The sequence below is a fragment of the Anabrus simplex genome, chromosome 1 (assembly GCF_040414725.1).
Source record: "Anabrus simplex isolate iqAnaSimp1 chromosome 1, ASM4041472v1, whole genome shotgun sequence".
Taxonomy (NCBI): Eukaryota; Metazoa; Arthropoda; class Insecta; order Orthoptera; family Tettigoniidae; genus Anabrus; species Anabrus simplex.
Window position 1 is genome coordinate 1328623516 of NC_090265.1, and position 14702 is coordinate 1328638217.

General features: G+C 40.6%; 1 protein-coding gene across 1 annotated transcript in view; it reads right to left on the bottom strand.

The window, feature by feature from the left end:
- The window catches only part of LOC136878619 (aminopeptidase N), a 146403-nt gene that overhangs the window by 52977 nt on the left and 78724 nt on the right, over positions 1–14702 (bottom strand). Inside the window, exons 6-7 of the mRNA XM_067152095.2 lie at positions 11924–12107; positions 271–457 (exon numbers count right to left, since the gene is read on the bottom strand). Of these exons, the coding sequence (XP_067008196.2) occupies positions 271–457; positions 11924–12107 (371 nt within the window). The remainder of the gene's footprint in view (positions 1–270; positions 458–11923; positions 12108–14702) is intronic.

A 14702-nucleotide genomic window follows, 5' to 3' on the forward strand; every position in this document is an offset into this window, starting at 1 on the left:
CATACATAAATCAGGCTTGCGCACAGGTAAGCGCAAATACTTTCAAGTGCTTCCCGTACTGAATGGAGATCTCTGTGCCTCATTTCGAGTAATACTTGCTTTGTTGGTGATTGAAGTTTAGTATAAAGTATATTTGTGATTGAATTTAAGGTATATTTTCATCCAGCATGCCTTTCAATTTTAAACATATACTTACATATGAGTATGACAGCCAACACTAGCAATGGGAATTAGGAGAATGGTTAGCAACTCTCTTAACTTATTACTTACCAGTTTCCTGAATGTTAAAGATGACCCATCCATCTCCAGAAATGGCGTTTTCAATGTCCATCGTTTCTTCTGTCAACCATGCTTTGGGTTTTGTATCTTCAAACTCATCACTTGTAGTTGCCCAGTTCAGAGGTACGTACCACAGTTGGTTGTCCGGGTTCTCCTGGCGACTGAACAGGAAGCGACTCTGTGAAAACAAATGGCATTACTACCCACACGATGCAGTAAATGTGCGGCCACGCATGAAGACCATAGGTAATGAAACAGTCTGATACCTGGGCCCTATTTAATAAAAGTTACAATTTTACATACGACAGGTGACAGGAAATTGTCAGACAGGTTTACATATTGACAATTTCCTGTTTCATAAAAGCTTACAAATTTACAAAATAGGCATGACCATTTTGTAGATTGTAGACATGATATGGAAAATCACGAAGAACAGCATGCAGTTTTCTTCTGAAGACGAGGAGTAAAGTTCACTGCGAGACTTAAAGAGTTTCACCTTATTTTCTTGACAAGACATGAGCCCAAAAACCTATGTCATGTCTACAAGAACGGGCTGTGGAAGCATCAATGTTAACAATTTTGTAGATTTCTATAACAATTTTACAAACGTTTGGATTAACAGGTAAAAATCTGACACATTATTGTAAAGTTGTAGGCTATACGTAGCGTTATGAAACAGATATATGCCATTACTCGAACAATGGTGTGGGTTACTGTAGGCATGTCCTAGTTCGTGAACCACGGGCAACAGCTGAGTGGCCTAGTAAGTGGTCCTGAGAGTCGGGATACCAGTTGCTATGGAATGGGAGTGGGCATCTCGGACATATTCTGAGTCATGGCCCTCCTTGTGCTCAGGAGGCTAGGACTATACAATCCACCGGTGGTCCATAACTCGTTAGAGGAGAGATCCTCACTTGGACGATGTGTAAGTATGGTAGCATCCTGCTTCGTGAATTTACCGAGCTCAGAACATTTTAAGCAAGCCTCGGATCTATAGGAGTAATGGAGTCACACTCCCATTTGACAGGCGAGGGACTCCTTGGAAACAACTTGGCGAACGAAATGGAATTCAATGGGAAGCTATCAATATTAATGGGGCTTATGGAAGAAAGAAAGTAGAACTGGCTGTGTCAGCAAAGAGGATGCATCTAGATGTGCTAGGAGTAAGTGATATTCGGGTAAGGGGAGATCACGAGGAAGAGATAGGAGATTATAAAGTGTACTTGACTGGTGATAGAAAGGGAAGGGCAGAGTCTGGAGTAGGGCTCTTTATTCGGAATACCTTTGCACCCAACATAGTTTCTGTTAGGCACGTGAATGAGCGAATGATGTGAGTAGATTTGGCAGTTGGAGGAATTAGGACGAGAATTGTCTCAGTGTATTCACCATGTGAGGGTGCAGATGAGGATGAATTTGACAAGTTTTATGAAGCATTGAGTGACATCGTGGTCAGGGTCAACAGCAAGGACAGAATAGTGCTAATGGGCGTTTTCAATGCGAGATTTGGAAATAGAACGGAAGGATACGAAAGGGTGATTAGTAAATGTAGGGAAGATTTGGAAGCTAATGGGAATGGGAAGCGTTTGCTGGACTTCTGTGCTAGTATGGGTTTAGCAGTTACGAATACATTCTTCAAGCATAAGGCTATTCACCGCTACACATGGGAGGCTAGGGGTACCAGATCAATAATAGACTATATCTTAACTGACTTCGAATTCAGGAAATCTGTTAGGAATGTACTAGTTTTCCGGGGATTTTTTGATGATACAGACCACAATTTGATCTGCAGTGAACTAAGTATCTCTAGGCCTAGGGTAGAGAAAGTGTAATCTGTCTGCAAACGAATAAGGGTAGAAAATCTCCACGACAAGGAAATTAGACAGAAGTACATGGATATGATCCGTGAGAAGTTTCGAACAGTGGGCAGTAAGCAGGTTCAGGATATAGAAAGAGAATGGGTGGCATACAGGTATGCTGTAGTAGAAACAGCAAGGGAATGCCTACTAACAACTGTGTGTAAATATGGAAAAAGACGAACATCTTGGTGGAATGATGAAGTGAGAGCAGCTTGTAAACGTAAAGAGAAGGCTTGTCAGAAATGGCTCCAAACAAGAGCCGAGGCAGACAAGGATTTGTACGTAGATGAAAGAAACAGAGCAAAACAAATAATTGTTGAATCCAAACAGAAGTCGTGAGAAGATTTTGGTAATAACCTGTGAAGGCTAGGTCAAGCAGCAGGGAAACTTTGAGGGCAGTAATAAAGAATCTTAGGAAGGGAGGGAAAAAGGAAATGAACAGTGTTTTGAGTAATTCAGGTGAACTCATAATAGATCCCAGGGAATCTCTGGAGAGGTGGAGGGAATATTTTGAACATCTTCTCAACGTAAAAGGAGATCTTCCTGGTGGTGTTGTGACAGCCAAGCTCATGGTGAGAAGGAAAATGATGTTGGTGAAATTATTCTTGAGGAAGTGGAAAGGATGGTAAATAAACTCCATTGTCATAAAGCAGCAGGAATAGATGAAATTAAACTTGAAATGGTGAAGTATAGTGGGAAGGCAGGGATGAAATGGCTTCATAGAGTAGTAAGATTAGCATGGAGTGTTGGTAAGGTACCTTCAGATTGGACAAAAGCAGTAATTGCACCTATCTATAAACAAGGGAACAGGAAGGATTGCAACAACTATCGAGGTATCTCATTGATTAGTATACCAGGCAAAGTATTCACTGGCATTTTGGAACGGAGGGTGCGATTAGTCGTTGAGAGGAAGTTGAATGAAAACCAGTGTGGTTTCGGACCACAAATGGGCTGTCAGGATCAGATTTTCAGTATGCGCTAGGTAATTGAAAAATTCTACGAGAGGAATTGGCAGTTGTGTTTATGTTTCGTAGATCCAGAGAAAGCATATAACAGGGTACCGAGGGCAAAGATGTTCGCCATACTGGGGGACTATGAAATTAAAGGTAGATTATTAAAATCAATCAAAGGCATTTATGTTGACAATTGGGCTTCAGTGAGAATTGATGATAGAATGAGTTCTTGGTTCAGGGTACTTACAGGTGTTAGACAAGGCTGTACTCTTTCACCTTCGCTGTTCGTAGTTTACATGGATCATCTGCTGAAAGGTATAAAATGGCAAGGAGGGATTCAGTTAGGTGGAAATGTAGTAAGCAGTCTGGCCTATGCTGAAGACTTGGTCTTAATGGCAGCCTGTGCTGAAAGGCTGCAGTCTAATATCTTGCAACTTGAAAATAGGTGCAATGAGTATGGTATGAAAATTAGCCTTTCGAAGACTAAATTGATGTCAGTAGGTAAGAAATTAACAGAATTGAATGTCAGATTGGTGATACAAAGCTAGAACAGGTGGATAATTTCAAGTATTTAGGTTGTATGTTCTCCCAGGATGGTAATATAGTAAGTGAGATTGAATCAAGGTATAGTAAAGCTAATGCAGTGATCTCGCAGTTGCGATCGGCAGTATTCTGTAACAAGGAAGTCAGCTCCCAGACGAAACTATCTTTACATCGGTCTGCTTTCAGACCAACTTTGCTTTACGGGAGCGAAAGCTGGGTAGACTCAGGATATCTTATTCATAAGTTAGAAGTAGCAGACATGGAAGTAGCGAGAATGATTGCTGGCACAAATAGGTGGGGACAATGGCAGGAGGGTACTCGGAATGAGGATATAAAGACTAATTTAGGAATGAACTCGATGGATGAAGCTGTACGCATAAACTGGCTTTGGTGGTGGGGTCATGTGAGGCGAATGGAGGAGGGTAGGTTAACTAGGAGAATAATGGACTCTGTTATGGAGGGCAAGAGAAGTAGAGGGAGACCAAGGCGACGATATTTAGACTCAGTTTCTAAAGATTTAAGAGGTATAGAAGTAAATGAGGCCACAGCATTAGTTGCAAATATAGGATTGTGGCGACGTTTAGTAAATTCACAGAGGCTTGCAGACTCAACGCTGAAAGGCATAACAGTCTTTAATGATAATGTATGTATATAATGTATTATACACTAGTAATTATTTATTATAATTATATTTGTTAACATAGTGAGAATACAATAATGCAAGAATAGATCGTCGGGTTATAACATTAATCTTAGAGCAAAGTACTAGGACAAAATCTGTATAGTCGCTTAAGCACTAGTATCGCGTAAGGACAAAATTCTCATCTAACACCAGAAGGAAAAAAACAACAACATAAAACTGTAAGAATGGTCCAGAAATTTTAGGAATGATAACGAAATAACCTAACTAATTTGTAATTACTGTATGCATTTGCCCTTTATACGTGATATTGAGCCGCTTACAAGTGGCTGTATTGTGTTAGCTACGCGGTGTTGTTCGGGGGTAGGACCGGTCCGCTATGAAATGTTTGACCGTGCACAAATGACACATTATGTTCACCGACTGGTCAAGGGAATATTTGGATATGATAATTTTCAGCAAAATTGGACAGAATGCTCGTTTAGCTGCGGAGATGTACGCTGAGCTATTTCCACAAAGAAGGACGCCATATCGGCTTATGGTCAATCAGTCGCCATTGACATGCATTTAGGGCTGTCGCCCAGGTGGAAGATTGTCTACCGGTAGTTTCCATGCAGGTTCAAGAATATTTTCTGAAGGTGCCAAATATGTATTACCGCCAACGGCGGACATTTCGAACACCTTCTGCAGTAATGTGCACCATTTCTCACGATCAATCTGGCCAAGTATGCCACTCTCTAAAAGGTACACAAACACTTTGGTGTTTTCATTCTTTCTGTTAAAAAGGTAAACTACGCTTAGAGTTCTACGTGACCTTTACTTTTGTGATCATAAGCCACGGGACCTCCATTTTTTATGTGGAATCCGACCCATAGGACGTGGCATTTCCTTTCGTAAATTCCCCAAGCATTGGCCGGAAACAAAACCCAAATTGCTTTGGTGAGAAGCGAGCAACGAAGCTACTGGGATTGTTTCTGTTACACCGCATTTTATCCGTTTTTCCTGCGGGGTCAAGAGTTGTAGGAGATTTGGCAGACTTTTACAACCGGATCCACTTCTTGACATCAACCATTAGGGGAGAAATGCTGTGTGTTAATGTGGTGGTGGTGGTGGTGGTGGAGGTGGTGGTGGTGGAGGTGGTGGTGGTAATGGTCGTGACTGTCGTGTCTTGTTGTGTGCAACGTACTGGTGTTGAAGATGTCAAGATCACCCAGTCCTCGAGTCATAGAAGTGTACTTGTTAATGAAATACGGTCCGGACGGAAAACGAACCGGGGGCTTCAAAGACGAAAGGCTAGTATGCTAGCCATGCAGCTATGTAGCTCGCAGCTGTGATCTTATTATGGTATTATTTATTAACGGGCTGGCCAACCCGAGCAGCATGGTGAAGTTGTTAGCGGCACGCTTTTCCGGCGAGTTTGCTGCAGTCGGATGGTCCGTGTGTTGAATCCCATTTCCCGCCATCTTGAAGGTTGCGTTCCGTAGTTTCACATCTTCACCTTCAGGGTACAAATAAGGGGCATCATTGAAATAGGACAAGTTACGATTAATGCTATATTGTCGAATATACCGAACGTTCCTTACATTTTTTTAAAGTTTAAAGCGTGAATTTTCGCCCTGTACTGTCACAAAGTTTGGTCAATGCACTAGTGCTAGCCGGTTCTCTGGAAAAGGGATATGTATGCTGTTATTTTCTGTGTTTACAGCTGACGCTCAATCTTCAATATGCAACAGCACGGCACAATCGATTTAAACACTTGCCCACGTACCCCGGCAGTCTCATCAGTAGCTACCGCCAGCTCCTGTGTTGCAGTTCTTGCAATTCCCAAAAAGCGACTCGAGAACGGTGGAGGTTACAGATCTGATATTTTCGACATTGTGATCCTCTTCTTATGATCTATTACTTGAGTTAATTTGGTGCATTAGTCACCTTCTGCTCTGTATTGTAATTGAAACAAAATTATTTTCTCACTCAAAATAGGAATTACAACAGTAAAAAACACCGTACCACATGACTATGTTTTTGTTGGTGGTAGAGTTGTGTGATTTTACCGTAAACAAATAATTTACCTGGAAGGGTGGATTGGCACATAAAGGCCGATCATAGACTCAGCCGTATCTTCCATACTTGGCTGCAGCACACAATACTGCTTCACAGGCGCGTCTGGTGGATTGCCGATATAACAAGGCGTTAGGCTAGTTCATGCTTTCCTATATTCCACTGTCATGGAAAAACTTATTTTCGTCAGTGTGACGTAAAACCGTTAGCAAAGAAAGAAATCCATTCTATACCTTTATTTGGGACACAATTTTGGGGAAATCGGTCAAAAATACGTAGTTTGTATTTTATCGGAAAATGATATGTGATACGAATGTGCAAGAATTTCTCTGCAATATACCAGTTTCGGTAAGCTGACAGAATATAGTACATGAAGAAATGTCATGCTCCGAACTAAGTAAGGGTTCACCACGCGGTTTGACGTCAAGGAAACCGCTATGGGAGGTTAGTGAGAGGAAAGAAGAACTTAAAATTAATGAACCTGGAACTCTTTAGCACTTCCCTTAATCAGGTATGTTGATATATAATAACGTACTGTAGTTTTCTCAGAGCTACTTTTCTTGTGTACTCGGAATGAATGCGAACATGAATCAAAGCCTAAATTCAATGGAATATTTTACGAAATCGTGAAAGAGATAATGAACAAAGTTAAGTAGGTATCATTGTAATGAAGCAAGAAATATTCTAAAGAAGTTTTCAATTAAAAATAGCATGTGTAATATTACAAATTATTAAATTACATATGAATTACTGAAATTATCTCAGATATCCCCCTGGGTACTTCTTATACGACGAAAGAACGACATTTTATTTTACCAGTATAAAATTCTCCATTGTTGTCTAAAGTCAAAATGTATACACAGTTTATTAGGGTTATGATGTCTATAAAAAACTTTAAATCTTCACTTATAAATTACATCCCGGGGGCCCATGTTAAATGTCATCGGTGCTCTGCTGGCTATACTTATGATGAAAAAATATCATGGTTTAGGGCCTTGATGAGTGATGCGAATCTGTTAGCGAGGTACTTGTATAGGGCACTTAAAATCCCAATAAGAGTTTTAATCACTGCATTTGGAAAAGAAGAGTAAAAAGTTGTTCTTGTTCTAGAAACTTTGGAGATGTGTTTTTCCGATTAACTAATCTGTAAGGATGTAGTGCAACAACCAGGATGAATGTACTGAAGAGCTTGGGAACAAAATGTGGACTCAGTTTAGGTAATTCTCTATTTTTAACTGAGAAGATTCGTATACAGGAAGCATATATACATATATTCACCGATCAGAAGTCAAAAGCAGAAAGAGGAATCTGAAGAGGAAAATATACAAGAAAGAATCATAAAATGATACAAAAATTGCTGCTGGGACGTTCTGAATTTATGGTATTTATCTGAAAATGACACAGATAACTTAGAAGCTATTTCCAGCACCTATACTCCTTGAAGGTTTAGAACATTTTCCCAGCAGCCCTAACGGTAGATACAGATTTAACAGCAAAATTCATGGAGCCACTTTTGACACTAATCTGGAATGAAGATAACCTTCGTGAAGAATGGAAGAAGGGAGTACTCATCAAGATGCCGAAGAAGGGTGACCTCTCAGATTGTAATAACTGGAGGGGAATAACGTTGCTCTCATATGGGGAAAAAGTTATGTCAAGAGTCCTACTGAACATAATAAATAGCGCCGTTGATAGAAATGATGGGATATTCGATTAATTTTAATCGATTCATTTTATTCCGTTCACGCTACAGTCGATACAGTGATACGGTTTACTGCACATTAGAATCACCGTTGCTATTGCATCTCTCTCTTCTTTCTCCTTCATTCTATGAACTGCTTTCCTATGTGTCATCTAGCTTTCAAATTCAGGTTAATCCTGCAGTCACCTCTCGCATCATGTTATGTTACAAAGCCTTTCCCCCACATTCCCCAGAGTAACAACTGTATTAATAAGTATATGGATTTAGATGGGAAAAATATCTGTACACACAATCATCAATGGCCGGGCTGAGTGGCTCAGACGGTTAAGGCGCTGGCCTTCTAACCCCAACTTGGCAGGTTCGATCCTGGTTCAGTCCGGTGGTATTTGAAGGTACTCAAATACGACAGCCTCGTGTCGGTAGATTTACTGGCACGTAAAAAAACTCCTGCGGGACTAAATTCCGGCACCTTGGCGTCTCCGAAGACCGTAAAAGTAGTTAGTGGGACGTAAAGCAAATAACATTAATTAATTAATTAATTAATTAATTAATTAATTAATGATCTGCATTTAGGGCTGTCGTCCAGGTTGCAGATTCCCTATCAATTGTGTGCCTAGTCTTTTCTTAAATGATTTCGAAGAACCTAGAAATTTTACAGTGTTCACGGTCTTCTGATTCAACATCTTATTTTAGTTAAGTAATTGCGTCAGTCGGCTCACTTACTCACTGTCCACATACCCGGGTGATCTCATGATTCGATAACTGAAGTCTTGAGCAATGGTGCGACATACGAACTGAGAGAATACCGAGCGGTTCTTCCCAATATAAAACAGATAATTTTGAGTGATTATAAGCATGACTCATAGTCATAGAGTAGGCTAGAAGGCTGAGTTAAATTAATTGTCGAATGTCAACTAAGTTCGTTAAAGTAATAAACAACTATAATAGCCTAATGCCCTACCTACTTACTAGCTACTTTGGAATTATGTTTTGACTACCATTTTAACACTGCACGTAAATCCAACGAGTATTTAAACCGCCCTGTAAGAAGAGAACAGTGAATGCAGGTGGGTTTATTTTCAAAGGAGCTGCCACGAACCTGCTACGCTGGCGTAGAAGGGGGAGAGGTGATACTCCCACGTGGCGCGTCCCAGGTGGTGGATAGGGGGGTCTTAACCGGCTTGCCGGCGGACTTGAGGGAAATAAAATACCTCTCGCGGACCAAACACACTACCCCCTGCGGGTGGGGGACGCACATGTAGAATACACCCGCGGTATCCCCTGCCTGTCGTGAGAGGCGAATAAAAGGGGCGACCAAGGGATGATTGTCTTAGAACCAGGAAACTACTTTTGATTAGTACCATCAAACGGGGAACACCATGGGTCGCCTTTACTTGCGAGTAATACCACTATATTAGGTACGAAATAGGTATGTGATTAGTAGCAGCAGAGAGTGGTTCCCCTGTGGGTTTCCAGTACCCGTGAGTCGTACCCATGTGAGCAACACCGCGGGTCTGGGCGTTGCCTGTGAGTTGTACCACTATATAAGCGACACCGTGGGTCTGCGTTGCCTGTGATTAGTACCACTATGTGAGGAACACCACGGGAATACCGGCACCCGTGACTAGTACACCTAGGTGAGGAACCTCATCGGTTTGCGTTGGCTATGAATGGCGCCATTGTGTGAAAAAAACATAGGTTTGCGTTACCTGTACGACGTACAATACTTGTGAGTAGTACCATCAGGTGTGGAACACCGTGAGTCTTCGCTACTTTTGATTAGTACCCCAACATGACAAATACCATGGTTCTACTTTACTAGCGATAAGTATCATTGACTACCATTTTAACACTGCACATAAATCCAACGATTATTTAAACCGCCCTGTAAGAAGAGGACAGTGAATGCAGGTGGGTTTATTTTCAAATGAGCTGCCACGAACCTGCTACGCTGGCGTAGAAGGGGGAGAGGTGATACTCCCACGTGGCGCGTCCCAGGTTTTGGATAGGGGGGTCCTAACCGGCTTGCCGGCGGATTTGAGGGAAATAAAATACCTCTCGCGGACCAAACACACTACCCCCTTTTGACTCCTTTAGACATCAAGCATCCTCGATTCAGGATTGTGCTTTATAAGTGGTCCCTTGGTCAGTAATACTATTATTTATGATCTTTTTTGAGTCGGATTCACTGGGTGTTTTGGGGGTTCATGTCAATCCATTCATTCATGACATTTTTTATTTTGGTCAGTGGATGATTTTGAACTTTTTGTTTGTCATTTCATTTCGTACCATTAGGTGCCGATGACCTCGATGTTAGGACCCTTTAAACAACAAGCATCATCATCATCATCAAACGAGCTGAGAGCGAGAGCCCGTTATAGCGTCCGTAAGTTCGGCTCCTCGCCAATGTCCAGTGTACCGATAATGAACCGTGTGTGTGTTGTGTCTCCACTGATCCGTAAGTAAGCCATTCAGCACCGTCTGCTGCGAGTCAGCTGAATCGTGTGTCGTGAGCTTGCCGTTACTGCGCTTCGATTCACTCGGACAGCTGAATGAATCGATACACTGTTTTGAATCATACACTCAGTAGCCAACACTACCTGAAAGTATTACGTGGTCTGATATTAGGAACAGGTATTCATCCAAACTCATAAAATCAGAGCTTTAAATTATAATAAATTTCAGCATGTTTGCAAAGAGCTTTTAAACCTACTAAATAATAACAGTAGATTACTACATGAAGTTAAATCAGTTTCAAAATACCTAAGTGTTACCAAGCAATAGATTTTAAGTCTAATGTGTGTGAGTTTTGGTCGAAAATGGCATTTAATAAAACTGAAGGTATGAGTTATTTAAAAATATTTCAATGAACATCTTCCTTTTTTTATTTTTAAAATAAAGGCAACCCAGACAAATACACACATATTTACTTAAAACTACAACATTATGAATTAATGTCATCTCTGTACTAAGCCTGTATCAATGGTCACTAGTGTTTTACATGAGACTAACAAGTTGCACCATTGTGGTAACAAGCACTTTTCGTCCATTGTCACATAGCACAACAATGCGGTCATCCTGGCTCTAAACAAAGTGATCACGTACACGATTTAAAATATTCTTTCTGGTGCCCGTGAGTGATTCCGTCAGGAGAAGTCGCGTGCTCTTTAACTGACGCTTAGACCTCCAGATGTGGTCACTATCGTAGTACCGCAGGTTAATGATCACCGGGTGTTTACCTCTCGGCCATTGTTCGGTATGGTACACCACGGCGATTTCGTAAAATTCAATATTCAATTTAAGATACATGGACATTTTAAAATTTAGTCCAAGTGTTTCTTAATTCCATTACGTAGACGATTCTTAAAACCCTGAAGGAAAACACCCATTGTAATGTAGCCTTCGTTACATTGCGGTCATGTTGTGTTTTCGTTCGTATTGAAGACTTCATTCTTCAAACGTTCCCCTATCTGTCCCGTTTTTTTGCCATTTCTTGATGGTCTGAATCTGTCTCTTGGAACAGGTCAGAGCAAAATGTAGCTTCCACTGAAGTCCTAGCCTCATCCATGGCTATGACAATATGGAAGCTGATGAGGCATGGGTGGTGCTCGACGAGTGCGCCTGAGCGTTATGAAAGGTGATATTCATAGGGTCAGTTGTGCTGCAATAGCACTTTCTGGCCCAGTGAGGAAAGCAATGGCAAACTACCCCACACCTCATGCTGACCAGTACGCCTCATTTTGGTGCCACGATAGGATTTTGCAGTTTTCCCACAACCGCATAAACTTTGGTCGTGGTGCTATCTGAGATCCAACCAGTCTGCAGGCTGATGGCTTAACGAACAAACAAACAAACAAACAAACAAACAAATAGCTCCATCTGTAACACTCACCTGGGATACAGTTGTGACATTGGTGGTATAATTTCTGTTAACAGTTATCACAGGATAACCAGATTGCACAGTCCAAGATGTGACCACGTCTTTAAAATTGACGTTGCTGGGGATGAAATCAGCACCTGCAGCGACTCTACTCAGATGATCCATCAGTTGACTGGGTACGGCCGTGTCAAACTGCCTGATAACATTAGAATAAATATTGGTAATTTATTTATGCGTATCAGAAGCAACACTATACAATATTCTAAAGAGGAAGATGGAGGGAAAACATTATTTTACTTACTGAGAGTAATACAGGATATCTGAAAATAAGTTTCGGAAAACATGAGTGCGTGAATGAGAATCGCACGGTATCAACTGGTTAAATGTGCTGTCCAGTTGACCAGAAATACAGTTGATTATATTGCGTGACTAGCACATGTATGGGAGGGGAGTGGACAAGCGGGCCATCGGGAAGGAGAGATTTAAGGTTTCATTTCCTGTAAATTTTCGCGTTTGTGCCCTGCGCCGGGTGAAACACACTGCAAAAATGAAATAAACATAGTATTCGCAGTACGGTATGTACGATACATAAACAATTAACAGAAATCAATTACCTCTAAACATATTTCCCCAATGACCTAAGGACTCTCAAGGTCGAACTGCAAAGAAATCTAAATAAAGGACACTGGCTATCAATTAAGTAATACCTGGTTGCCAATTATTAAAGATTTACGTAGGTAGTTCCCTTCCCTGTCCCTTCACTATTGTTATTTCGTCTCGGTGTTTTCCAAAGTCGTCCGTTCCTCATCGCCAGACGTTTCATTCCAGGCTTGTGTCAATGTCATACACCTGTCAGTCACACGTTACGTAAACATGTTATGTGACCCGCTTAGACTGATTCTGATGGTTCGGTCAGCTTCCGCTTCGAGCGCTAGCGCTGTGCCACGTCTGGAGAACCATCTGAGGTCGAATGAACGTACCATTTCCACTTCTAATACAACATCTAAATTTCAAAAACTCATTGTTTAAGAAGCTTCCAGATTTTCTTCTGATGACGCAGAGCACAGTTCTCTGCGAAACGTAAAGAATTTCACCTTATCATCTTGACACGGCATAAGCCCAAAAGCCTATACAGTATCATGTCTATAAATAAAGAAATCTAAAGGAATCTAAATAAAGTAAAGATGATGTTTGGCATTAATAGTTATGTACATTTCTGATTAATATCTATCAAAACACAATCACAACGTACGGAACAACATTGGACTTAGTTTTATTAGCCTATATCCTAAGATACTCTGTCCTTAACTTACCCTTTATTACCTGTCAATACCATAGGACGTGCTTGCGATGTTTACTTTTATTACATAACTTATGATAAGTGGGTATGTTATTTCAGCAATTATTTTGCAGTGTGGCGCACTTTGACATGCACGAAATGTACTGTGTTGACCGACATGCTTCATAAAACAATTGCATTGTGCAGGTACCTTAGCGCATGATAATCAGAATAAAGACGTTACATTATGCGGACATGATGATCAGATGCTGCTCTGAGTTAATGCCGCCATTACAGTACTAGCAGGATTGCATGCGAGCGAGCGACACATCAGCACACCGCGCAAGGTTATCAAGCAAGAGAGCTTGGCAGGCCACACGCTACACAGGCTGATACAAAAGTTGTTCACGACTGAACTTACATTTCTTTGTCTATTTTCTGGCTAGATTTCACTAGGAGGAAATAGAATTCGCAAGAGATCGATTTTTGTTATAGAACACTGACCACTTACAATTCCGCAATTTATTTTCAGCCACGCTATATAATGACTAATTAACATATAAGGTTCAAAGAAAAGGAATTCAACAAGAAAAGTGTTAAATGCTAATACTTAATAATTTAGTCCAAGAAACAAAAAAAAAAAAAAAAAAAAAAAAACGAAAAAACATGATGTTGGTACGATACTTAAAACGATTAAATAACGACGTAGAACTCATACAAATAAATATTAAAATAGTATCTGCCCAATAATTGGTCAACTTACGAGAATTAACTGTGTCCTTCACCATGTCATCCATTGTGCAGCGGTCAGTGGTTTAGATGGACCGAAATGTAACTGAGCGCCGATCCGGAAAAATATTTATTTTATAGCTTATTATTATTATTATTATTATTATTATTATTATTATTATTATTATTATTACGAGTGGCGATGAAGGGATGGAAAAAGGGAAACGGGGAAGGGTATGGAGGACGTAGCAGCTATTAGAAAATGAAAGGATATGCAGACGTAAAGAAAAGGGCACAAGGCAGAGAGACATGGAGAGTATAGCCATGACTGGACCTGCAGAAAATCAGAACCACCTACGATGATTATTATTATTATTTATAGAACCATGTTTTGAAATATCTAACAAAATATATAGACCTAATATCAATAGATCTGACAACTAATGCTGTAAATATAGAGGAGATATTTCACCTAATTAAACCATTGCATTACTTTCTGGCGTAGAGCTAACCACTCTACCACATCAAGTACCGAGGTTACAGATAGTGGAAGCCTTTACATACCCCCACCCCTCCCAAGGGCCTTCATGGCCTGAACGGAGATGACTTTGCTATTTCATTGATACCTGTAAACTATATTTTTCTCACTCTAATCGTTACTGCAAAAATCAAAAATATTTTTCAAGGGTTCTTACAACAAAAATTCTATGGCAAAACCAATGCGTGTATCGCAACCCTTACGAAAAATCACAAACAACACCCTCGTTGATCTGCCTGCCCCGT